Source organism: Hipposideros armiger, unplaced genomic scaffold, assembly GCF_001890085.2.
Source record: "Hipposideros armiger isolate ML-2016 unplaced genomic scaffold, ASM189008v1 scaffold_6, whole genome shotgun sequence".
NCBI classification, from domain to species: Eukaryota; Metazoa; Chordata; class Mammalia; order Chiroptera; family Hipposideridae; genus Hipposideros; species Hipposideros armiger.
Window position 1 is genome coordinate 6563682 of NW_017731356.1, and position 24677 is coordinate 6588358.

A 24677-nucleotide genomic window follows, 5' to 3' on the forward strand; every position below is an offset into this window, starting at 1 on the left:
GCAGTCGCTCTGTGTTAACCTGCTCTGAATGCCCCTTGATCTAACATGTCACTCATATAAAGCTGCTGGGAGCAGGAGGCTGGAAGGCCGCTCACCGTTATTTGTCTTAGAGTCTATGTGCTAATACAATGCCTACTTTTAATTTCCTAGACCAGGTGAAAATACATTGTACGTTGAAGCCCTTAATAGGAAGCAGTTCTCCAGCCTTTCTTGGGATCCCATGCCATCATTTAGCAATCTAAATGATACTAAACATTATATGTCTTCTAAATATACTAAACACTGTATATCTTCTCAATCTTCTAAGATCCGTAAGCTTTAGTGTAAGCCTATTGCTTTTCACAGAAGCATAAACACCAAATGTTTCCAGACTTTGGTAATATATGGAGGTGGCTGGAGTTCCTTGAGTACCCAAACCTTGCCAGTTTGCTGCCAACTCCTGTCTTATGCAGTCTCAGCATATCACCTTCCTTCCTCCGTTGCAATCAAATTTCTCCCTGGAGAAGCCTCTGTACACACAGAATAAGTCTGTCAGTTGTTATTTTCCTTGTTTTGGCTGCCTCTTTTAAGTCTGCTGCCCACCAGTTAAGGTGTTTGGGGGGCTTGGTCCTCAGTGCTACCCAGGCATTGCTCTCCCTGAATGAAGCACTCTGCTCTATGTGATAGCATCTCCAACAGCTGTTCTCGGATGGTGGCCACATTGAGGTCCGAGGATGCCACATCTGCCTGCAGGTTTGGGGCAGAAGTGGTGAAGGGGTCTTCTTAGTAGCTTCGCATTGCATTCTCTGCTCTACCTGGAGACAGCTTCACCCCAAGCAGCCTGACCACTGGGCCTCACGAGGCTCCTTATCAAAAAATTCCCTTAAGCTTCTACCTGTATTCCATCTCTGTGAAGCGTCATACTTAGTTCTGCCATCCAGTGGGAAGATATCTCTGAATTGCAGCCTTGTCTCATTTGGAGGTGCCCCATTACACATACATCAAGGCAGCGACATACACATTATTTAACCCACTGTTTAAAACTTGAGAAGTGCGTTGGTTTATTCTAAGGGAATCACAGATCCCCAAGAAGGCATCCTCAGACTCTAGTTTTAATAAATTTTTATTAAAAGCTAAAAGTTGTCACTTTGGGTACCACTTATCCATAAGACTACCAAAATAAAAATGATGGAGGGCCCTGAAATTCATATAGAAGTTGAACATCTCAATCTCCGCTGCCCAGTATGGGAACCACCGTCCACGTGTGGCTGTTGTTGAGTCTTTGAAATGTGGCAAGTGCAACTAAGAAACTGAACTTTATTTTTAATTTAAATTTAATTTAAATACTGAAATTTGATTCGGTTGCTGGAAAACTTTGAAGTATATCTGGAACAATTTGGGTAGGTGAATCCACTTTTTAAATATAGATTTTAAGAAATCTATAGATCAAATGAATTGAGATGTGCTGTAAGTGAAAAATACACATCAGATTTCAAAGAGTTAGTATCCATGGAAAGAATGTAACATACCTCATTAATAATTTTCTAGACCAATTACATATTGAATGCTATTTTAGATATATTGGGTTAGATGAAATATATTATTAAAACTAATTTCACCTGGTTCTTTTTACTTTTTAATGTGATTTTTAGAAAATTAAAAATTATATATGACTTGGGTCTCATATTTCTGTTGGGCAGCAGTGCGTGAGATGATACACAATATGTTTACATTGTTTAGATTATCTTTAAAATGAAAATGATTTTGAAGTTTCCTTAATTTTTTTAGTTATGTTATTTTTTATATCTCTTCTTTTATCTTTCCTCCATGTACAGCTTACCATTTAAAATATTATTATATAATTGCATTTATAGCATACTTTTAAGTCATTTTAAAGCATATTTAATTATTTAATCTTTACCCCATCCCTGTGAGGAGTTGTAGTTTAAAGAATGGTTAGAGCTATTAGTGATGTCCTGGGTCTGAAATCACTTTAGCATTCCAAAAACCTTTATCTCCTGAGTTAAAATATGTGCCCATTTTGGACATGGTAAAAATTCAAGGATTAAAAATGGTAACCCTCAATCCATTTTACAACAGCCAAATCTTGGTTCTTTCACAGGGGCTTCAGCCCAAGTTTATCTATTTTGTTCCCATAACACACTTCATGTACTCCTCACTCTGAACTAACGCCCTCACCTCAATCCAAATTTAGTCATTAGTTGTACCAGCATTTGAGGTTCAAAACCAAAATGGTATTTTTCTTCTCCCAGTATTTGTTTCTCCCCTGCAATACAGGCCAGCGGCCACCAGGTGGTAGTAGGGAATGAGGAAGGGCCCTGAGCCTAAGCCATGACTCGGACAGACAGAAAGCAGTGATTGGCTGCTGAGTCTCTTGGTACACAGAGTTATTTCGATTCTACAGAATCTTAACTTTAACAATAACTGCATCTAGACAGAGCAAAGCAGTGAAAACAAAGAACTATCAGATGAAAATGAACAGAAAACAGAACCACACTTAGATAAGCAGGAATCTGCCTCACCAAACCCACTATTTCTCAGATTTCATTCATAACAGGGCTGGTAGGCCTTTTCTAATTTAAGACCACTTACCAGAAACACTGTCGGGACCCTCATGGATTTTCCAGATGTTTCTGAGCCATGAGCTACTTGAATTTTAGGAATTCCCACAACCCACTGGATGCGCAAATCAATAGTCACTGCTTAAATCGCATCTTCTTTAAATGTCTGTGTACCTAAATTTTTTTTTTCTGTGAAAGCATCCTCTTAACTCCTTTTCTCCAGTGTGCACGTTTTAATAGATAATAAGGAGTTTTACAAATTAAAAGTGATGGTTACTAAAAAGAAGAATTGTTTTTTATGTATGTATGTATACACATATGTATACTTTTACCTTCCAGGAGCTTGGGAGAAGAGTGTGATGATGGGGATCTTCTGAGTGGAGACGGCTGCTCAAGGGCATGTGCGCTAGAGGAAGGCTTCGCCTGCATGGGTGAGTGCAGGAGCACCAGCTTAGGTTTATGTCCTGTTTTGGGAGGTGTCTGTATGTCTTATTTCTGTGAGCTCTTGATATCCTGCAATGTATGCTTAATGATGATGATGACAATAACAGTAACATTTGATGTGCCTATTGTGTGCCGGGCCCTAATTGCTTCACGTTTCATCCCTATGGTGAGTGTGAGGAGCCTAAACCAAGGCACAGAGACCTTAGATATCTTGCTTTCTCTTAAACAGCTAGAAGTGGCAACGTCAGGGTTTGAACCAAGGAAGCACCGCTCTAGAATCTACATGTTGAGCCACTAGGTTACGCTGCCTCCTAGATTAATGTTACCAGGGATTTCTCTTGGGTCCTCATGTCTAATATCAAAATGTCAGCAAAGTAACACAATCATGCAGATTCTACATACAAATTAGGGTGAAGGATCATTCCCAGCCAAAAGGAGTGCTGTGTTTAATAGATAAGATCGTGAAGGATGGCAGAGGGTCATAGCATTTCTCAATCTTGGAGAATCACTGGTGAATTAGAACTAGGTGGCGTTGACTCAGGAGGCTGTGCAGAACACGTCTCCCAATTCTGACTGGAGCCATCATCAACAGTCTTCTCAGATGTAGATGATGTTTCCGTCCCTATCTGCATACATTTGCAATGAGTTTGTGAAACATCACCACTCATCAAAGCTATTTTAAACAGCAATGCATTTAAAATATTTCAGTGTCTCTAAATCTCAAGACAATGTAGGATGTGATTATAATTACGCTGAACTTATTAAGGTGTTAAGTACTGTACAGAACACACGAATGCCCTCCTTCTGTGTTAGAGCAGAATCGTAAAAATCACAGAATCTGAGCAGTCTTCCATGCAACAAAAAATACTCACTGCCCACCATGTACCGTGAGTCTATGGACACCCTGGTCCCTTCGTGTGTACAGTCTAGCAGTGCCTTGAGTCCAGCTCCCTTCCTTTACAGAAATCCCTCCCACCAGTTCCCGAGAGATGGGCCGCTGGCTTCTGCTTGCATACTTCTAACAGTGAAGAATGCGCCTTGCAACAGGCCGTTCTGTTTAAAAATGGCTTTACCCGTTCTAAAATTCCTCTCCCCTTTCTGGTGTGGAAGCTGAGGCTCAGAGAATTTTAGTGACTAATCCACGGGCATACAGCGAGGTATCTGCAGAGCCAGCGCTGGAACGCAGCTCCCCTAATGCTGAATCAAGTGCGTTGGCCTTGCTGTGAAGCTAGAGGATAATTTTTTCCCCCTGTTTTATTTGACTACCGTTCAGATATTTTAAATGCCTCCTTATTATTCTCCTTTCCAACCCAAACATCCCCTCATGTGATTAGGTTTCCAGACCCTTTCCTACGTACCCTCAACTGGCACGCATCACGTGGTCAGTATCCAGAAAGGAATTCGATACTCCAGATGTGGTCTGGGTGTGCAGATACTCGGAACGGATCACCTCCCCTCTCGTGTACACAAGTACTTGTTAATCCCACCTGTTTCCATCATTGCTTTTTTTAGCACATAGTGGGCTCATGTTGAATATGTGCGCATGTGCACGCACACACACTCACACGCACTCACACATACACACACTTACGCACTCTCACTCACACACACGTTCTCCAAACACCGTGCCTTCTCCAGTGCAACTCAAATCTCGTTTAACTTAAGAGAAGACGTCACTTGCTTCCTGTCACATCTAATCCCATTAAGTTTGGTTCATATTTCCTTCGTCTCTAACTCCAGTAAAACTATACCTAAATTTTACAAGGTCAAGTTAAAACTGATGTATTCCACAGTTAGACATCTGTTTTGGTGAGTAATACATTTACGGTATGCTAAGCATCCAGGTCTACTCCATTATTTTTCCAAAGATTAGGTTTAAAGGAATCATTGTGAAATGTTTTTTAAAAGTGTGTGTTATTTTTAGGTGGATTTGAAAAAGCAGAGGTAAAACTTTAAGGACATATAGTTAAAAAAAAACAGAGAGAGAAGAAGCAAGAAGGAACAGACACTGATAATAAATAGGAAAACAAAAATATATGTGCTATAAATAATATGTACATTATAAAATATACACATATATTTAGATATACATATTTATGTACGTAAATACATGTATACATATACCTCTACTAGAGAGAGAGATGGCTTTGGGGGAGTGATTTGTGTAGGCCATGGGTTTGATGAAATGCAGGAATTTTAAGCCCCAAATAGCCTTAGAACCAAGTCCTCAGAACAGGGGCGTATTCCTAGCAAGTACAGATCGATTTATACAGTAGGATCTGAGACTTGAATAAGTTATTGAAGAGAATAATTAATAAATACATGTTGGTGAGCCGCTGAAAAATTTCTGGAACATCTCTGTCGTACCACTGGGAAGAATTTAAAATAGAAAGGTTGGTATAGTAGCAGTGCATTTCAGTAATGATGCTATTCTATGTGCACCTATATGTGTTGACTTATTTTGAATCTTGATATCTTATTTTCATGTCCAATTATTTTTAAGTAGAAATGGGACATTTAGAACCGTGCTGCTAATATTAACTTGTCCCACATTTTGGTAGAAAGTGCAATAGAACTTAACAAATGGCTTTATCACTGCATCTCAGCTTTGTACACTTGAAGTGAGTTTGCTTATCGATTGCTAAAAACTTCACTTATCCTGTGAGCAATTATGGAACTTGCCTAGAGAGTACAAGCTCGGTGTACAACCTCGACAGCTTTGCTTAAGCCTCCGTTTCTCACCTGTTTGCTCTTGAAGGCAGTTTTGTCTCAGCTGGAGGCAGCAGGAGGTACAGACCCCCTGATCCTGCCTTGTGTGAGCCCAGCTCAAATCCAAGCTCGATGGCTTCTGAGTAAAGGGACCTTTGACAAGTCACTTAAAATTGCCGAGACTCAATTTTCCTTTTTTCTGGAACAAACAGAGCACATATACCTCACATGGTTGCTGGAAGACTAAAACAAATAACACGTATGTTAACGCTTTATAAAGCCCGGAGCCCACATGGTCTAGTTGTAGAACAGTTGCACAGTTAGCTGAAGAAACACAAGTTAGCCGCAAAAGCAAACGAAAACCAATCCCCTAACTGTTGTAATATTTCAGAAACAATGAAGGGGATTTACGTGCCTGACACATCATACCATTGATTTAAATCCCTTTTCTTTTTTTTATCCATCTCGCTTATATCCCCAGCTCCCCTAAGTATCTTGCTCAACTGTTCCTTAAATTTTCTTTCTACGTCCAGCTCACAGCCAGTTTTTTTCTCACTGTTCCTTCTGCTCCAATCCTACCCCTTTCTGTACTTTTATTATGCAGGTGGAGTCTACCACTTTCCCAATGAAAAAGAATTCTTTTTTTTTAGGGGTGTGTGTGTGTGTGTGCGCGCGTGTTGTCTGCATGTCTGTGGTGGGCGTTAGACTGTTAATTATGGGATTCTGTTTAGTGGGCTGGAGAAACATGTAATTATTTTTATATCATATGTATAAAATACGCTATTTCTTGGCAGGGGAGCCAAGCCTGTGCTATATATATGAGGGAGACGGTATATGTGAGCCTTTTGAGAAGGAAACCAGCCTTATGGACTGTGGTCTCTATACTCCCGACGGATACCTGGATCAGTGGGCTATCCAAGCTTACTCCTCTCATGAAGACAAGAACAAGTGTCCCGTTTCCTTGGTAACAGGAGAACCTCATTCTATGGTAAGTTAAGCCAGGAGAATAGAGTCAAGGCTGAGCAAAACTGTGAAGTGACTCCCCCAGATGCTTCATGGGAACTTACGTTTTTCTCATGACTTTGACATCAGCTTTAGTCCTTACTGAACTTAGAATAAGATCATGTTAAGTGAAAAGCTTCTAGACTAGCAATTAAATCTCATCCCCCACCCTCACTCCACGTGCCCTCACCAATTTTCATCCTAGGTATCTGTGGCTATGCAGTAGCTGACTTGAAGGTATACGAAAGCATCTGAAAATTAACCTTAGAAGTACACATACCAGAGAGTACACTCAGAGTTTGTATTTGAGAGAACTTATTTTCGAAGAAGGAAAAGAAGCAGTAGAGTCAGAAGGCCTAGATTGTACCACTGGATCTACCAGTGTTACTGTTATTATTACTGAGTGAGGTTCGACAAGTCATTTAACTTCTCTGGGCCCCAATTTTCTCACATGCAAAATGGGGGTCATAATATCTTTTGCATTTAACTCAGTGGTTTATTACACACAGCAAATGAAGTTTAAAATATGAAAGACCAACGTATAATTTGACTGAAAGAATTCTAATTATTGAAGAGATTCTCAAGTCAGCCCTAAAAACAAATCCTGAGGTACACAATTTTCCCAGAATATCCCTCTAAATAAATAGAAGATCCCCTGAGGACCGAGGACTGGCTTCTGTGAATTACAGTTGAATACCGAAAAAGCAGATTAAGATCTCTGGCTGTTGGGTACTAGTCCAGCCGTGTCCATTGCCAAAGAAACTCTGACATTCATCATAACAATAGGCAACACAGTCCTTTCAACAGAAGCGAGACTTAGCTCTCTAGGTATCTTAGGCCAGGGTGAAATCGCTGGGGTTTAGGCTTGAGGAAACATCCCCAGGAGATGCGGGGACCAGCCAAGGTGGGTGCTCCAGTTCCAGGGAGTCGCCAAGGACCCAGGTGTCTTCCTGATTCCAGTTCTTTGCCTCCTTGCAACTTCCTTCCTCCTGCTCGTAAGATGACTGCTGCTCCTCTAGGCACAAACTCAGCATTTGAAGCAGGGAGAAGGGGGAAGGTCAAAGGGAAACAGATGCATGCTTGCTGAGCCTGTGTCTTTTCCTTAGGAAAATGGCAGCTTTTCTGGAAGTTCAACCCTGTAGACTTCCGCCAACATCTTATTGGTCAGATCCAGGCCACTTCATCACCCTTAGCTGTAAGGGATCCCGAGAAGATGAGCGTTTATAACTGGACACACTGTCCCTTTGAACAAAATTGGAGTTCGCTAATAAGAACGTAAGGGGAAATGGATGCGAGTAGGCAGCTAGCCGTGTCTGCCGCCCTTCCCCAGCCTAATTCTGGCATTTTTCTCAAGAGTTCTGGTGCCCAGCAGCAGGAAGCCAGGAAAGCTGAGAGATGCTGAGTTAGTGACAGCTCTCTAAAGTGGCTCTTAGTCCAGCCTGTCTGTCTGGCCTAAGCGGAGTGGGAGGAATTTCCTGGAGTTTCGCCTCCCCTGGCTTCTTGACCCATCTGAATGCGCACTGGTTCCCCGACCCAGTAGCCTCTCTCCTGGGACCAGTGGATCCTGCAAGGAAAGGATCTAACCATCCTCGACAGACCTCCATGACTAATGCCACGAGCACTTGCCTGAAATGTGCCAGGACTCTTCTCTGGGCAAGATCCCCCAGTCGATGGTGGGCTGCGAGTTGGCATGCGTGTTTTTCTACCCAGGCAAGTTAATATCTGGAGGCTACCAGACAACGTTGAGACACTGAAAGAAGTTCTCTGCCAACAGTGTCATCATTAGGCACTCAGACAGAGAGGAAAACTTTGGTTTTGAACCAGAGAGTTCATAGTCTTTCTTTATCTCTCACCGTCCACATTTAATTTTTGGTTGGAATTGCATTTCAGATTTGCACGCCATACCACCCAGATTTACCAGAGCACCGGCCCCTTACTGGCTGGCTTCCCTGTGTCACCAGTGGAAACAGACCTCGGGATGAAGGGCGTGAGCAGCAAGAAGGTAGCCTGGAGAGAGAGGAGGAGGTTTGGCTCAAAGTAAGTGGCCCACGTGGTTTTGCAGAAAGGCTGTGTATACCTGGTGTGGATGTCTATGTACATTATAAATGCGTGTGTGTACACATATGTGTATGCACGTGTGTTCACATGTGATGCATCAGAATGGATTGTCAGGAAGTTTCCTTTGGTTATCTCAAAGTTTTTACATTTTGAATTTAGCTTTACCTCTTCTTGAAGCTTGTACTTCTTTATAAAATAATCAGTTTATCCAAGTGTAACATGCACACAGGAGGGTGCCCCAACCAGAAATGCACAGACGAATGGATGGATTTTTATAAAGAGAACATTTTCTCTACCCACTACACAGACCAAGAAACAAGAAATTAGCACCACCCCCAAAGGGGTCTCTCATTCCTCTGTTATTATACCACAGAGGTATTTACTGTTTGCACTGGTAGCACCATACATTAGTTTTGTCTGGTTTTGAACTCTGTGTGAAAACCTTTACAGTATGTACCCTTTGTGTAGGATTCTTTCTTACTCAGCATTCACACCTTTTTGTTCAGTCGCAGTGCTCATTTCCTAGCCACGTAGCATTCGGTGCATGAATACACCACAGTTTGTTTGTCCATGTTGATGTACATGTAGATTATTTTCAGCTTTTCTCTCTTATGAGATTACACATAGCTCTGCCGTCAACATTTCTGTACGTTTGGTGAATGTAAAGAAGCAGTTGGGTATACCTGGAACTGCTAGATCATAGGTAGGCAGGTGACCGGCTTTAGTGGATAATCCCAAATAATTGTCCGCAATAGTTGTCCTAATTTATACTCCCACCAGAGGCTTATGAGTTGTCTAGTTGCTTCACATTTTCACCACCACTTGCTACTTTTGCGTCTTAATTTTCACCATTCTGTTGGGTATGGAAAGGTACCTCCCTGGGGTTTATTTGCATTTACATGATGACTAATGAGACTGGGAGGCTTGTACTTGTACACTGGCCCTTGGTGTATCCTTTTTTGTTTTGTTTTTTTCCTAAAGGACATATTCAAGTCTTTTGCCCAATTTTCTATTGGGTTGCCCCTCATTTTCTTCTTAATTTATATGCTTTCTTTATACTTTTCTGAATGCAAATCCTTTTTCACTTGTTATTTAATATCTTCCAACACACTATGGCTTGCTTTCTCTTGCTCTTAATGGTGTCTTTAGATGAACAGAAGTTCTAAATTCTGCTGAAGTTCAATTTATCCTTATTTTCCTTTTTGGGTAGAGCTTTTCATGTGCTGTATTAAGAAATCTTTGCCTACTACAATGAAGACTTTCCTGTTATCTTCAAGAATGTTTAGTGTTTTACCTTTCATGTGTAGGTCTACAGTCCATCTGGAATTTTTGTGTATTGTGTGAGATAGGGATAAAGAATTTTTACCCTATCATTATGCATTAGATCTAGAACCACTGTTACTCAAACTAACCCTTCCCCCACCCCACCCCCACAGTTCTACGCTGTGCCATAAATCATCTGGAAATGTATATGTGGAGATCTGTTTATTGATTCTATATTTTGTTCTGGTCTGTGTAGTCTTGGGTCAATGTCACACTCTTACTGTACGTTTTGTTTTTGATGAGCCTTAAAATCTGATACTGTAAGTCTTAAAGCTTTCTCTTTTTTTCCAGAATGTCTTGGCTGTTCTTGATCCTTTTAATTTCCATATAAAGTTTAGAATCAGCTTCAATTTCCACACATGGAAAAAAAATCTGATGCAATTTTGATTGGGATTTCATTGAATGTATGAGTCAACTTGGGGAGAGAGTTTTCTTATACTAGTCTTCTAAAATATTCTTTCAGTCACTTAAATCTCATTTAATTTCTCTTAAGATTTTATAGTTTTCTGAAAAAGGGAGTTGAATTGTATCAAATGCTTTTCTGCAGCTGAGATGTTCATATTATTTTACAGTTTGTTTTGTCAGTGTCCTGACGTACTTTGATAATTTAAAATGTGAACCAACCTTACATACCTGGAAAAAAAATAACAACTTGAAGGTGATGTATAATCCTTTGTCAATAATTTTGGAATCTTTTTGAGAGTATTTTAAGTGTTTTTTCATCTGTGTTCATTAGAGCTTGGCTTCTAATTTTCTCATATTTTATTGTCTTGTCAGATTTTATGATGAAGGCTAGATTTGACTCCTGAAATTAGTTTCTCTTTACTCCAGCTCCCTGGAGAAAATATTTTCTGTAAGGTTGGTATTAATTTTGTAAGGATTCATTGGTGAAGCTATTTGAGCTTGGAGTTTTCTTTGAGGAAAAAAATTTAAATTATGTGTGAAAATTTTAAAACAAATATGGACAAATTTGGGTTTTCTATTTTTCTTAGATCAATTTTGGTAAGTTGAGTTTTTCAAGTAATTTGTCCATTTTTTAATAAAATTTTGAATTTATTGCCATTGAGTTTTTTATAATCTTTCATTTTCTTTGTAATGTTTTCACAATTTCTAGGAACTTTCTTCAGTTATGCTATTGTTAATTTTTGGCTTCTCTTATTTATTTTTTGCTCATTCTTGCTAAAGCTTTATTGATTTTATTAATCTTTTTATAGAACCAATTAACTAAATATATATATTGGGTTGTTGGAAACGTCATAATGCATTTTTGCAACGAAAAACAGAAAAAATATGTCATTTTTTCTTTTCTGACAACCCAATACATGCATACATATATGTATATTTGCATATGTATGTATATCTATATCTATATATCTACATATAAAAGGAATATATATGTATAAACACAAAAGGAAGAAAATAAGAATGCACATATGTACTCTTTTTTCCATTATTTCTGTTATGCTTGCGTTTAATTTGCTGTTCTTTTTCTAGTAATTTGAGATGATACTTGGATAATTTTTAGCTTCTCTTCTCTTATTATATGTTTATTGAGGCCACAAGTTTCCTCCTAAGTGTGACTTCAGCAACACCCAACAAATTTCACATGTCTTATTTCTGTTATCGTTTAGTTCAAACATATTTGCTAATTTTTATTTGGTTTCTGTTTTTGATTCCTGAGTTATGTATAACTGCCTGTTTAACTTCCAAACATTTGTGAATTTTCTGTATACTTTTTTTTTTGGGGGTTCATAGCTAGAGTCTTCTGTGATTAATGATTATTTTCTGCTTGGTTTCAATCCTTTGTAATTTGTCAAGATTTGAATTGTGGACCAGCATATGGTTAATAATTGGTAAATATTACTTGTTCTTTGTAAAGAATACATAGTCTGAAATTGTTGGATACAGCCTTCTATATAGTATTTAAGATAGATCAAATTCATCCATCATGTTGTTGGAGTTTCCTATATAGCAAGTATATATTGTACATATACATATTTTGCCTGATATTTTGTGTACTATTTTCCATCAGTTACTGAGAGATAATGTGATGTGTTAGCATCTCCCTCCATAATCTTAGATTTTTCTGTTTTTTTCTTTATTTTGGTCAGTTTTTGATTTATGCATGTCGAAGCTATATTATTAAGTATGCAGACATTTCTCACTTTGTATGGTAGTGTGGAACCCCAAAATTACCATGTAAGCTAAAACTATGCAAAGCAAACTTAATAATCAGTGGCAAAAATTATAGTTGTTACATGACTTCTTAAAGCTTTTGTCAGAATATTAAAATTTCTCACTTTAAGCAGTACATGAGAAACAAAATGGTAAAAGGTGGTAAAACTGATACTTATTTAATTCACTATATATAAAACATTAGAAACCGAGAATTCAAGTATTTTGTTTTATTGTAAAAAAACCCCAAAAACTTCCCGAGAGTGGTTTGAATAGTACTTGCCCCTTTCATCCCCCGTCATATGACTTACGTTACAAAACAGTTTCCTGCGCCTTCATGAGCTGTCATATTTCCATTTGGATCAGCTTCCAGCGTTTTATCTCTTGCACTTCCAACGTTATGAAATATTTCTGAGAATTCTCTTGATGTGAATTTTTTCTTGGAATCGCTTCTTCTGGGATACCTTCATCCTTTTTGTCACCACTTTTCTCATTTACATTAATTATTTCACTTTCACTGAGTTCTCTGGCTGCGTATCTTGTATCTCTCAAATGGCCCCAGCCTCAGTATTCCCACAGTCAGCTATTTCTTCTGTAACTCTATTTACCTTTCATTCAAATTTCACTGCCACCTTTATCACTTCTTGTTTCTTTGCTGCACTTACATCCTTGTTGGCAAGTTCTCTCTCTCTCTGTTTTTTTTTTGTAGAGGGCAGTGTCACTGGCCCTCATATGTGGGATCCGAACCGGGGCCCTCTGGCATCTCAAGCCAGTTCCTAACCATCGTGCCACTTGGCCGGCCCAGTTCTCTCTTTTGATGAGCCATTTTTGTAAAATGTCAAATGGGTTTACCACTGGGAGGCGAGGAAGCAACACAACTACACACTTTTCTGTCCCTGCACGAGCTGAAGAAGAGACACAGTGACCAATCAATGATAGACTGAAAAAAGTGATGTAACTGGTCACTGATCATAATTTGAATTTTTTATTTACATAGTGTTTGTGGATTAAAGGACTATTAATTAAGTTTGTATTTTCTGCAGCTATAATAACTATATTATGTTGACATTTGGATAATTTCAGAATTTCTAAATCTTCCTGGTGGATCATTTCTTTTAACATTAAGAGATGTCTCTCTTGATCTCTAAGCATATGTCTTGCTTAACTGTACACTTTGTCTGATATTAGTATAGTTATACTTGTTTGTTTATGTTTGCATATTGTGTCTTCTTCCATCCTATTACTTTGAATCTTTCTGTGTAATTATATTTAACATGCTTTGTTTGAATTCAGCACATAATTGTTTTCACACACACACACACACACACACACACACACACACACACGTACAACATAAAATTCTCTAATTTCCAATTGGAGTACTTAGTCCAGTTACACTTAGTGCAATTAATGATGTTTAATTATAAGTCTACCAACATATTTTTGTTATTTACTTGTTTCACATATTCTTAGGATTTTTTTTTCTATTTCTTGCCCTGTTTTATATTAAACAGTTTTATTAGATTTCCTATTCTATTAGTTATTTATACTTTTATTCTCTAAGTGGTTATCCTGGAGTTTATAGCCTGCATCCTTAAGTGGTTAGAGTCTGCTATGAATTAGTACTCTTACAACTTTATATTTAATGAATACTTTAGAATGCTTTAACTCCATTTACTGCTTCTTGGCTTTTTTAAGTTAGTATAATTTTCAGCTACCTAATATTTACCGATTCCAGAAATGTAGATATCCTTCCTACATTTCCATGTTCCCCTTACTTTTATTTAGCTTGAAAAAATGAGTTTATTTTTTTAATGTGAGTCTGCTGGCAATGAATTCTTTCAGTTTCTGTGTGGCAGAAAATATCTTTATTTGACATTCATTTTCAAAGGGTATCTTTGCTTGGTAAGAATTCTAGGTGGCCTGTTGTTTCCTTTCATCCATTTAAAGATTTATTCCATTGTCTTTTCACTTTCATACTTTCTTTGGTGAGTTAGCTGTACACATGATAATTATTACTTTGAAGGCAATGCCTTTTATTATCTGGTGTTTTTATATATTTTCTTTTTGTCTTTTGTCTTCAACAGTTACGAACAATTGTGATATTCCTAAGCCTGTTTTTCTTTGGCCGTTTGTCAGGCTTCTTGCATCTGTGGCTTGACGTCTTTACTTGTCCATTTGCACTCCCTTCTTTTTCTTGAACAGTAAATAGCCATACATTAGACCATTTTGCTGTGTATCTTTTGTCTCTTTTCTAATTTTGATTCCCTTTTTTCTCCATGTTTCAGTCTGATAATTTTCTACTGACATATTTTCTGTTTTACTAATTCCAATGTTTACTCCATATAGTTGGCTATTAAACGACTTAATAATTTCAGTTATTGTAGTTTTAATTCTAGATCACCTATGGAATTTTTCCTATAGATTTATCATACTGAAATTCTCCATCTTATAATCGATTTTTAAAAATATGTGAATCATGAGCATATTAGAGTCTGTGTCTGATAATACCAACGTCTTAGTCACCTGTGGTCTGTTTATGTTGACTATTTTTTCTCTTCATTTTTATTCATTTAGGCATATCTACTATCTTACTGAACAATGTTTCAACTGACTATCAGAAATTGAATAAATTGTAGAGTCTCTGGTGAATAATATCTTCCTTTCAAAATTATTTAGTTTATTTTTAACCATGTAGTAAAGTTTGGGAAAGGCCACCTTAATCCAATCAGCAATTAAGATGACCGAGGCTCGTGTTTCTGTATTAATGGCCTTGATATGTTTCTTTTTTTCCTTTCTCCTAAGGCCTAGCCCTTCAGGAGTCTCAACTGAAATTTCGGATTGGGCCCTCCACCTTGATAGTCCCTGAATTATAATTTCCATTTCCTCAACAGTATGTGTCTGCTAAAAGTTCTGCTTAGCTTTTTGGCCTCTCATCAGCCAATTTTTGCCTAGCTTCTTCTACTGTTTTTCTGCATAGCTTAGGAACTGAAAAACACCTCAATGGCAAAAATTACTCAGAACTTTTCTTCCCTTCAGTGTAGTTTCTTGCTTAGTCTCATGAGCCCTGGAAGCCCTAGTTGCTCACAAATACTTTCAACCATTTTTTCATTTGTTTATATTTTATAATTTTTCTTGTTTGGAATGTTTGTTCTACTATAAGCTACTTCATTAAGCTGGAAGCAGAAATCTCCAACTGGATTTTTTTTTTAATGTATGTCAGTTAGCTACCATTTAGTTTTGTACCCTGTTCTTACTATAAGTGATCTAGGAGCAATAGTCCTTGTATAAGAAAACAAACCACTAATATCATTGAAAGTTAAGTTAATATTTAACAACTATTAAGACAATTTATTTTTCACAAATCCACATAATAACAAATAAATTAGGGAGTGATTTAAAAAAGTAAGCTGGTTAGGTTTTTTTCCAAAGTTTTCTGAGTGCTGCATGGTTTCTGACACTTTATAATTTCTTTTAGTACACTTTAATCTTGATTTGAGACACAAATATGATTTGTGTGCAATGGATTAGAGACAAATTGATTGCACAGGTGAGAAACAGCCTTGAAAGTATCTTTCCAAAATCATTCTTTTACTAAAATGCTACTTGCCCAAATAAATTTTTATTATTTTACCTCCACATTTACTGAGGCAACTTGTCTCTCTTAGTTTACCTTATTTTTTTTCTAATCTTGAGCCAGTAGACCAAAGTATAAGAACTTCCTTTGTGTAGCATGAAATACAGATAATTTTTGTTATTTACAATAATAAGCACATTTTAAAGCCATTTATCGTTTACAAAGTACGTTCTCATCCACTTGATTATTTGATCCCCACAATAGCCCTGTGAATTTGGCAAAATATGGGTTTTCCTGTTTTACAGATGAGTAAAATACGAACTAAAGACTCAAAGTGCTTTTTTTATATATTACTCAAGAGTAAACTGGTGAGCCTAACAATCAAAACCTGAAGGTCATGTCTCTTGACTCTAATTTCATGCTTACTCCTCTACACTGTGCTGCCTCATTCAGTCAGCATTCATTATGCACCTGGGATATGCCAAACCCAGAACTAAGTACTGCCGATAACCAGGGGAGCATGACATGAGCAAGAAAACAAATTAAAACATATGTGGAATTGGAAGGAGAGGCTTCCTCTCTTCTTTTGTTGGCTTTCTTCTAAACTCTTCAAAGACACTATATCTATGGATCTAGTTCATAGGATTTATTAAGTGCATATTGTAAATCCTGGGTGCCACTGGGGAATAGAGAAAGAAACAGAAGGCACGGTCCCTCCCAGAAAGTGCTTTGAATCTAAGCAATATAGAGAACAAATGAAGCAATTTGAGAAGCAGACATTCAATAAGTGCTTGTTTGGTTTCACAGGGAGCCCATCAGCATATGCAAAATCATATGTTTATGTTTATTTTCATCACTGTTCTAAAATGTCTATAATTTGGAACGGTCGCACTCAGACTAGACTGGTTAGCAATCCTAACAGAAACCATCACATGCTCATAGTATTTTGAATACCAGTGTCCTCCACATCAGTTATAAATTACAGACCACTGCCTGGAAACCTTTGCTACATAAAGCCTAAAGCCTGTTCAACAGAATTTCCTCCCTCTCTTTGTTTGGGTTCAACTCGCCAAATACTGCACATGAATCTCCAACAGAAAATGCAATACATATTTAATTGATTGGATTTCAAAGATGAGAATCTCTAACACCAAACACTGGGGAGTTGGGGAGGGAGAGAAACATTTTTATTGACATTGACTCTGTTCCAGATATCTTATTATTCATTCTTAAACAAGTTCTCTATTAGAGATAGGGTTTTTGTTTGTTTGTTTGTTTTATTCTAAAAACAATTATCTGGAAACTCAGAGGTGCTAAGCAATTGAGATAACACAGATAGTAAAGAAACAGGACTCAAATTCAAATCCGGCTTATTCCAAAGCTCATGGTCCTTCTATACCAGGGGCTGGGAAACATTTCCTATAAAGAGCCAGATAGTAAACACTTGGGAGTGGTGAGACTACAGTCTCTGTTGCGATTGCTTAATACCTGCTGTTGTAGAGTGAAAGCAGCCATAGACATCATGTAAAAGAGTGAGCATGGCTGTGTCTGATACAATTATACTTATGAACACTGAAATTTCAATTTCATATCATTTTCATATTATTTTTCTTTGAATTTTTTCAACCATTTGAAAACACAAAAACCATTCTAAGTTCACAAACCATACAAAAAAACCATGCAGCGGGTCATATTTGGCCCGTGGACTATAGTGTGCTGCTCTCAGCTCTGTATCATGTTTTTAGTTAATACTGAAGGTGTTTATGGTTATTTGCCATATTTCCACACCATGACCGCAATCACTTTTAATTCTACTCAATAAACACTGCCTGAAATTAATAATATATTGCACTATAGAAGGATTCAAAGATGGATGACTCACCACTGTCTTCACCCTTAAGATGGAAGAAACAAATAATAAAAAGAAAACAACTTATCAAGATGGCAGACTTCAATCCAACTGTATTTATTAATTATATTAAATGCAAATTGTCTAAAAACGCCACATAAAAGATTGTGTCTACATAAGATGGAAAGAACCAATAATATTCTATTCATAAAAGACACGTTAAATATAAAGACATGTACACTGAAAGTAACAGGGTGGAAAATTATATACCATGTAAACTCTAAGCATGAGAAAAATTATGCTCTGCATTAATATCTGGCAAAAGAGACCTCAAAGCAGATTATTACTTGAGATAGAGGGACATTTCATAATGATAAATGGGTCAATTTATCAAAAATACAGAGGAATCTTAATTATTATAAAATCAAAGCATCTAAGAACAGAGCCTCAAAAAAAAAGAATTAAAAATGGACAGAACTAACAGATTAACAGCCAAATCTATAATCATAATTGGGGTTTTATCATCTCTTTCTAAGTAATTGATATAACAAATAGAGAAAATAATAATAATAATAATAATAATAATAATAATAATAATAATAATAAAATCAGGACAAGTATATAAGATGTAAAGATCTTTATCAAATATCTTGACCGAGCTGACATTTGTGAAAACATCACTTTCAACAACGGCAGAGTACATATGGTACATTCACCAAAGCAGGCCACATACTAGACTATAAAACAAGTCTCAATAAATGTGTGTGGTTGAAATTGTAAAGAGTACGTGCTCTGACCTCAACAGTACTAAATTAGAAATAACTAGATAGCTAGGAAATTTCCAAATTTTTGGTAATCAAGCAATACAGTGCTAAACAATCCATAGGCCTTAGATGATTTTATGAGGGAAAGTAGAACATATTTTGAGCTGAATGTTAATGAAAGAACATATCAAAGTTTATAGGATGCAATAAGAAAAGTACTTACAGGGAAATTTATAGCTTTAAATGTCTATATTTAGAGGTAAAAAGAGGTATAAAATCAGTCAAGTTTCTACCTTCAGTAATTTAAAAAGATCAAATTAAAACCAAATTAAAAATAAAGAGGCAATAACAGAGAAAGCAGAAACCAGTGAAGTAGGAAAAACTCCATTATTACTGTTATTTTATTTTCCCTGAAAATATCAGCTAATTCAGTTAGAGTTTTAATTTTATACTTTATGAAATATATAAGAAATGAGACATAAAATGTGAAGGAAGAAGTAAATTTTGAATTATCTTCTCATAAATGGAGTTAACATTTGAAAAGAGAAAACAACCCGAATCTTTATTTCACTTAGTATCATAGTTTAGTACAAAATTAAATGAAAGTAAATACGCTGTCCAATTTTAGACAGCAAATAATGAGAAAATATTGTTAAAGAAAAATACTTCATTTACAGCAGCAATTAAAGTGGTAAAATATTTAAGAATAAATGTGAAAAAAAATTGAAAGATATATATATATATATATAAAGATACAGTGAAGGCTCGAAAAAAATGAAGAGGCACAAACTGGTCCTGTGTAGAAAGAGTTCATATCATATAAAGGTCAATTCTCCCTGAATCTTAAACTTCACATAATTTCAATAAATTCTAAAATGATGTTTAAAAGAATGACAAAGTTGATTTTAATGTATTTATGGAAGTTCTGCAAAAGATGAGTAATGAGGAAGGCCTCGCCTTGTCCAATTATCAGCATATATGGTAAAATTATTCGGGTGAAAATATCAAGGTGCCGGTAGATTAATAGATCAATGGAACAAGGCAGCCCATAAATACACCCAAAGATACAGATGTACATGTAGACCCATAGACTTAAACTTAATAATTTCAAGACATTGAGGCTAGTGTACCCATTTCCACATACCCCTGTCTGAACCTGTTTTCCACTTACCTACAATAATCCATCTGATGGGAATAAAGTGATATCTCATTATTATAGTTTGAATTTTTATGATTATTAGTGGGGTAGAAATATCCCTTTACAGAAATAATTATCAGGCACTTACAGTTTCTCCTCTATTTAATTGTAATACAGACAGATTGACTAGTTTTTTCTAAGGTTGAAAAGATTATTTTTTCATTTTCTTATATAAGTTTTATAGCTCTTGCCTTTTAAAGTTTGGTCTTTAACATATTTGAAAATTGTTTTTGCATTTAGAATAAGGTAGGGTTTCACTTTTTCCCTAGATACGATAAGCTAATTTTTCCAACCCCATCCATTAAAATATTCATTTTTGCCCTGATGATTTGTGGTGCCACGTTAATTATATACTAGTTTCTGGAATATACTTGAGTGTTTTTGGTTTTTTTTAACACTGTTGCATCCCGTTGATCTGTTTTCCTTTGCCTTACACCAGCAATATACTGTGTTTATTTCTATAACTTTTACTACATAAACATATCTGGTAGAGCATGTCCCCCCGCCTTTCACCTTTTTGATATCTTTTTCAAAATGGAATTAGCTGTTCGTTATTTATTAATACTTATTTTCCATATAAATTTTAGAATAAGCTTTAGGTCAATTCTTCTGCCTCTTGAAAAGCAAACTGGTATATATGAACTGAACTTAATTGATTTGCATCAATTGACATAATCATGTGATTTTTCTCCTTTGAGCCATCACTATGTTGAATCACATTGATAGGTTTGTTTTTATTTTTTAGATGTCAAATTATTTTTGCCTTTGTGGAGTGAACCTACCTGTTTATTATATATTATATGTTAAATACACTCTTGAATTTTATTGGTTAATCTTTTTTCTCGATATATTCATTTTTCTTGATATATTCATTTTTTTATTGATTTTTATTGATATATTCATTTTTTCATTTCCAATTTTTGACTATTAGATATTTCCATAAATGTATTAATTTCTTCCACATACTCAAATTTAATGCTGATAATTGTCCATAATGTATTTTTATTATGTCTCATCTCTATGTTAGCTATAGTTATCTGTTTATATGTTTTTGAACTTTCTTCTTCTAGTCTTTTTCTTAATTACTTGTGCCTGAGATTTCTTCAAAGAACAACTTTTAGTTTTGTTTATTTCTTTTTTCATTCTAGTTCTCTAATTCGCTGATTTCTATTCTCATTTGTGTTATTCTCTTCCTGTTTCTTTGGATTTACACCAACGTTCTTTGTTAGCTTCTTGTGTTGAATCCTTGAATGATTTGTTTTCATCGTTCCATAATTTTTCCTCTAAGTACTACTTTAATTGTAGCCCATAAATGTGGACATACAGTACTTTCATCGTCAATCAGCCCTAAGTATTTTGTAATAACTCATATTTCCTTTTTAAAATCATGGATTTTTAATAGCATTTTGTTTGTTTCTAACACTGATTTTTCAGAGCATAACAACTTTATTATTGTGCCAGCTGTGTGTCATTATTAGGGATTTATTTTTTTCTCCTCCTCTTGGCCCTGCATTTTATTAGGAAGCTCTTTATTCATTCACAAATTAAGGACCAGTTCCTATTAGAAATGCGTACTCTCCATTAGCTGGTCAAAAAATATCTACCAGCTCTTAACATTTTTCTCTCTATATTTTGTTCATATACACAAACATCTGCAAAATCTTTTTCTCCATTTAATTTGTGTTCTCTGGCCTTTCTTTGTTCATTTTTTGTTTTTGTTATTGTACTTTCTCACATCTTCCCAACTTTGGATTGTCGAAAGAATTATTTCAGATACTCAGTGAATAATTTTTAAAATATAAATCCTATGCTCTATTCAAGGCATACTTACACTAAAAAATCATTTGTGCCTCTGATATTCAAATTTAAGTGAGCATCTTGTTTGTTTTGGTTGGTTTATTTTTTGTTATATCTGGCAACCCTAATTCTTTTTTAATGTAATGAGTCAGGTACGAACCCTATATTCAGCAATGACTTCAACCATTGAGAAAACTGTCCAGATTTCATAACTTAGGAAAAATGAAAAGGCTCAGGTATAGAAAGCACCAAGTCCTGTCACTACTCTGAATTCTTAGACTGTGTCCATGGGAAAGTTGATTAGACCTTTTGTCAGAGCCGATTTTCTTTCCGTAGAATTCTAATAATACTAGTTATCTGAATCTTCAGTCTGTTATAGAAAAGGAGCAACAGTTTAGTAGGGAATTTAGAAACATGGAGAAAATAAGTACTCAGAGAAACAGTATTATAAGTCTTGTTTTTACAATTAACCAGTCAAGTGACCTTACAGTAATCATATAACCTTCTTGGGCATCCGTTTGCTTAGTTTAAAATGAGGTGTTCAGGTTAGATCAGGGATCGGCAAGCTTTTGAGACGGAAGAGCCAGTCCTGTCCCTCGAAGTTTTGCGAGACCTATAAAACAAATGGAATCACCATTATGTAAATAGTATCCTTTAAAACTTGTATAAATGAAACTATGATAGTTTTGTTGTCATTTTCAATTTTACTTCAGAGCCACATGTACGTACCTAAAGAGCTGCATGTGGCTCGCGAGCCGCAGTTTGCCGACCCCTGGGCTAGATGATTGCTCCCAGCTCTGCCTTTAATTTTAAGCTTAATGGTGACATTTAAAAAGAATGAGATAAACAAATATTATTAATAAGAGAAACAGTCTTAGACGATTCAATTCTAAAGGCAAAAATAATCATACCCATTGATGTCCTTGGAGTCTCGCTACTAGGAATATGGTTGGCATCCCACCCAAAGCATCAGCATGCTGACTCTGGTAAAGCAGAACCTGCCCTTGAACAAGATCCTCGGGTGATATGTTTGCGCCTTAAAGTTGGAGGAGCACCGCTTTAGAGGACTCTTACCTCAGCATCCAGTCAAATAACTGATGTTCCAAATGATGCCTCTGATTTATCAAGTGAAAATGAGTTAGCCACAGGCTCCTCCGTTTAAGAGGGCAGACCATTGCTAAAATATGCCGGAATTATTTCCGTACACAGGATTGAAACTTCTAAAAAGTTCTTGTTGTTCAAAAGAAAGTCTTCATTTGGGAAAATTAACCTGTGTGGGTCCCTGCATTCCCCGGGAATCGTGCCAAAGCAAGCATGACTGTATATGTGTGATCTTCATTTCCATCAAATGCTAGCATAGAGCTTGAAAGAGGAACTTGGTCTCCCAGTGGCTACACAGTTTATCCCCAGAGGCTAAAGCACTCAGTTCCCACTTTCTAATCTAACTTTTTATTGATTTATCATGGAAGCTTTTGCAGGTCCCAGACATGGCAACCAAGCAGACTGTAAGTTTTCATGAATAATTGAGAGAGCAATTGTTTTCAACCAGAAGGGAAGCTCGCCTCACTTTGTGGAGCACTCCTCCAACCCCCTCACATATGCATTCTTGTTCCCTAGGGAACCTTCTCCATCCATGGAAAATCCATAATACATTTTCTCATCCTCTGACTTTGTCTTAAGTGGCGTTTCCTCAGGGTTCAGACTTTGAGATAAAGATTTGCATGCAAAATTTTATCAAGTACTTTCCTTGGGATTGACCTCTGTGGGGAGTGAAAAAACTAGGAGTGGGCTGAGGGGAGAATAGCCACAAGAAAGTGTCAGCACCCCCCGGGAAGCTGGGGTGGCCCTCCTTAGTTGTCCCACTTTATACACCACTCACTCCTACCACAAGGCCATTGGACATGGGTTTCTCCCCTTTTTTCCCATTCCAGGGAAGTGGCATGACCTTGTGGTAGCTTTTTTCCTCTGAGGACAATTTCTGAAAAGAGATGACTGTGGGCTGAGTACTCAGTCATGAAGGAGGGGCCCTGGGTGGCACACCACAGTATTCAGCAAGGATTTGATTTTGTCTCTTTCTGATCCCCCGTTTGAGTCCCACAAGCTCTTCTAACACAGAGCCTCTGCATACTTAGCCCTGGCATCTAAAAATCACAGATGAGGAAACGCTCCTGGAAGGAACTGAGCCACTTAGTTGGTTCTGATCTGAACCCTTCCACTGACTTGCTAAATCACGCCTTTTCAAATGTCGCCCCATGGACGGCGAGAGTCACAATGGTGGTTCCCTCTTCATTTCACAAGATGACCTCACTCTTTAGAAAAAAGAACCATGTAAACTCATGGTGCTTATAGCCTCACATGTATTATGAAGGAATAGCAGAGGACATCACCTGGGTTTTGACCAATACCAAGAGAGACAGAAGCTTGGACATGGGAAGGGAGTCAAGCCAGGTTCAAAACCCTACCCTTTTGACACACACCCTCAAGTCTGGAGACCACCAGGACAGCCTCACATGCTCCCTTCATCTGTTAAATTTGGACTTCAGGTAAAATCCCCTGAAGTGAGAGTTAATCACCTCCTTGTCAAATTTCTAAGTCTACATAGACAGGAATATTATTTGGGTGGCCCATATAAAATTTCTGGTATTTGATCATTTTTCACCTACAAAAAAGGCATATGGTTCAACCAATAGTGCACGCGTTCTTAATCTGCTTTTTGTTGACCGCCTCCCCCCCACACACACACACACAATTGGACTACTAATGGCTTTTAAAGCATTCTCTTAGCTCCCTGAAATGGTATGAAGCTTTTATGCCTAAGTGTTTGTGTGACTTCATGTTTGGAGGGAAAGAGGGAACACGTGTCAATACGTTTTCTTAGGAATCTATGATTTCCTGCTCACCCCAAATAAAGAATCCATGGGCAGTCAAAAGAACACAGAACTTAAAGTTGGAAAACCCAGATCCCCGCCTCTTTAGCATTTAGCTAGAGGAAGTCACTTAAGCTGTCGGAACACTGCTTTTCCCACTTCTTATAATAGAACCTTTGTCCTGTGGATATTATAGTAAAAATCTCAAATAGGCCTAAAAGCCCAGTGAGCATGGTGAGAGCTCCAGCACAGCCTGTGATCATGCTTGGCAAACTATAAAGTGCTCTACAAACAGAACATGGCGTCTGCCCACTTTCTCCTGTACGAGGGCCTTCCATTTCTCTCTGGAATCG

At 37.0% G+C, this 24677-nt stretch overlaps 1 protein-coding gene across 1 annotated transcript in view; it reads left to right on the plus strand.

Moving 5' to 3' along the window:
- The window catches only part of PAPPA2 (pappalysin 2), a 224310-nt gene that overhangs the window by 104277 nt on the left and 95356 nt on the right, over positions 1-24677 (plus strand). The window contains exons 9-11 of the mRNA XM_019646831.1: positions 2901-2992; positions 6509-6702; positions 8607-8753. Of these exons, the coding sequence (XP_019502376.1) occupies positions 2901-2992; positions 6509-6702; positions 8607-8753 (433 nt within the window). The remainder of the gene's footprint in view (positions 1-2900; positions 2993-6508; positions 6703-8606; positions 8754-24677) is intronic.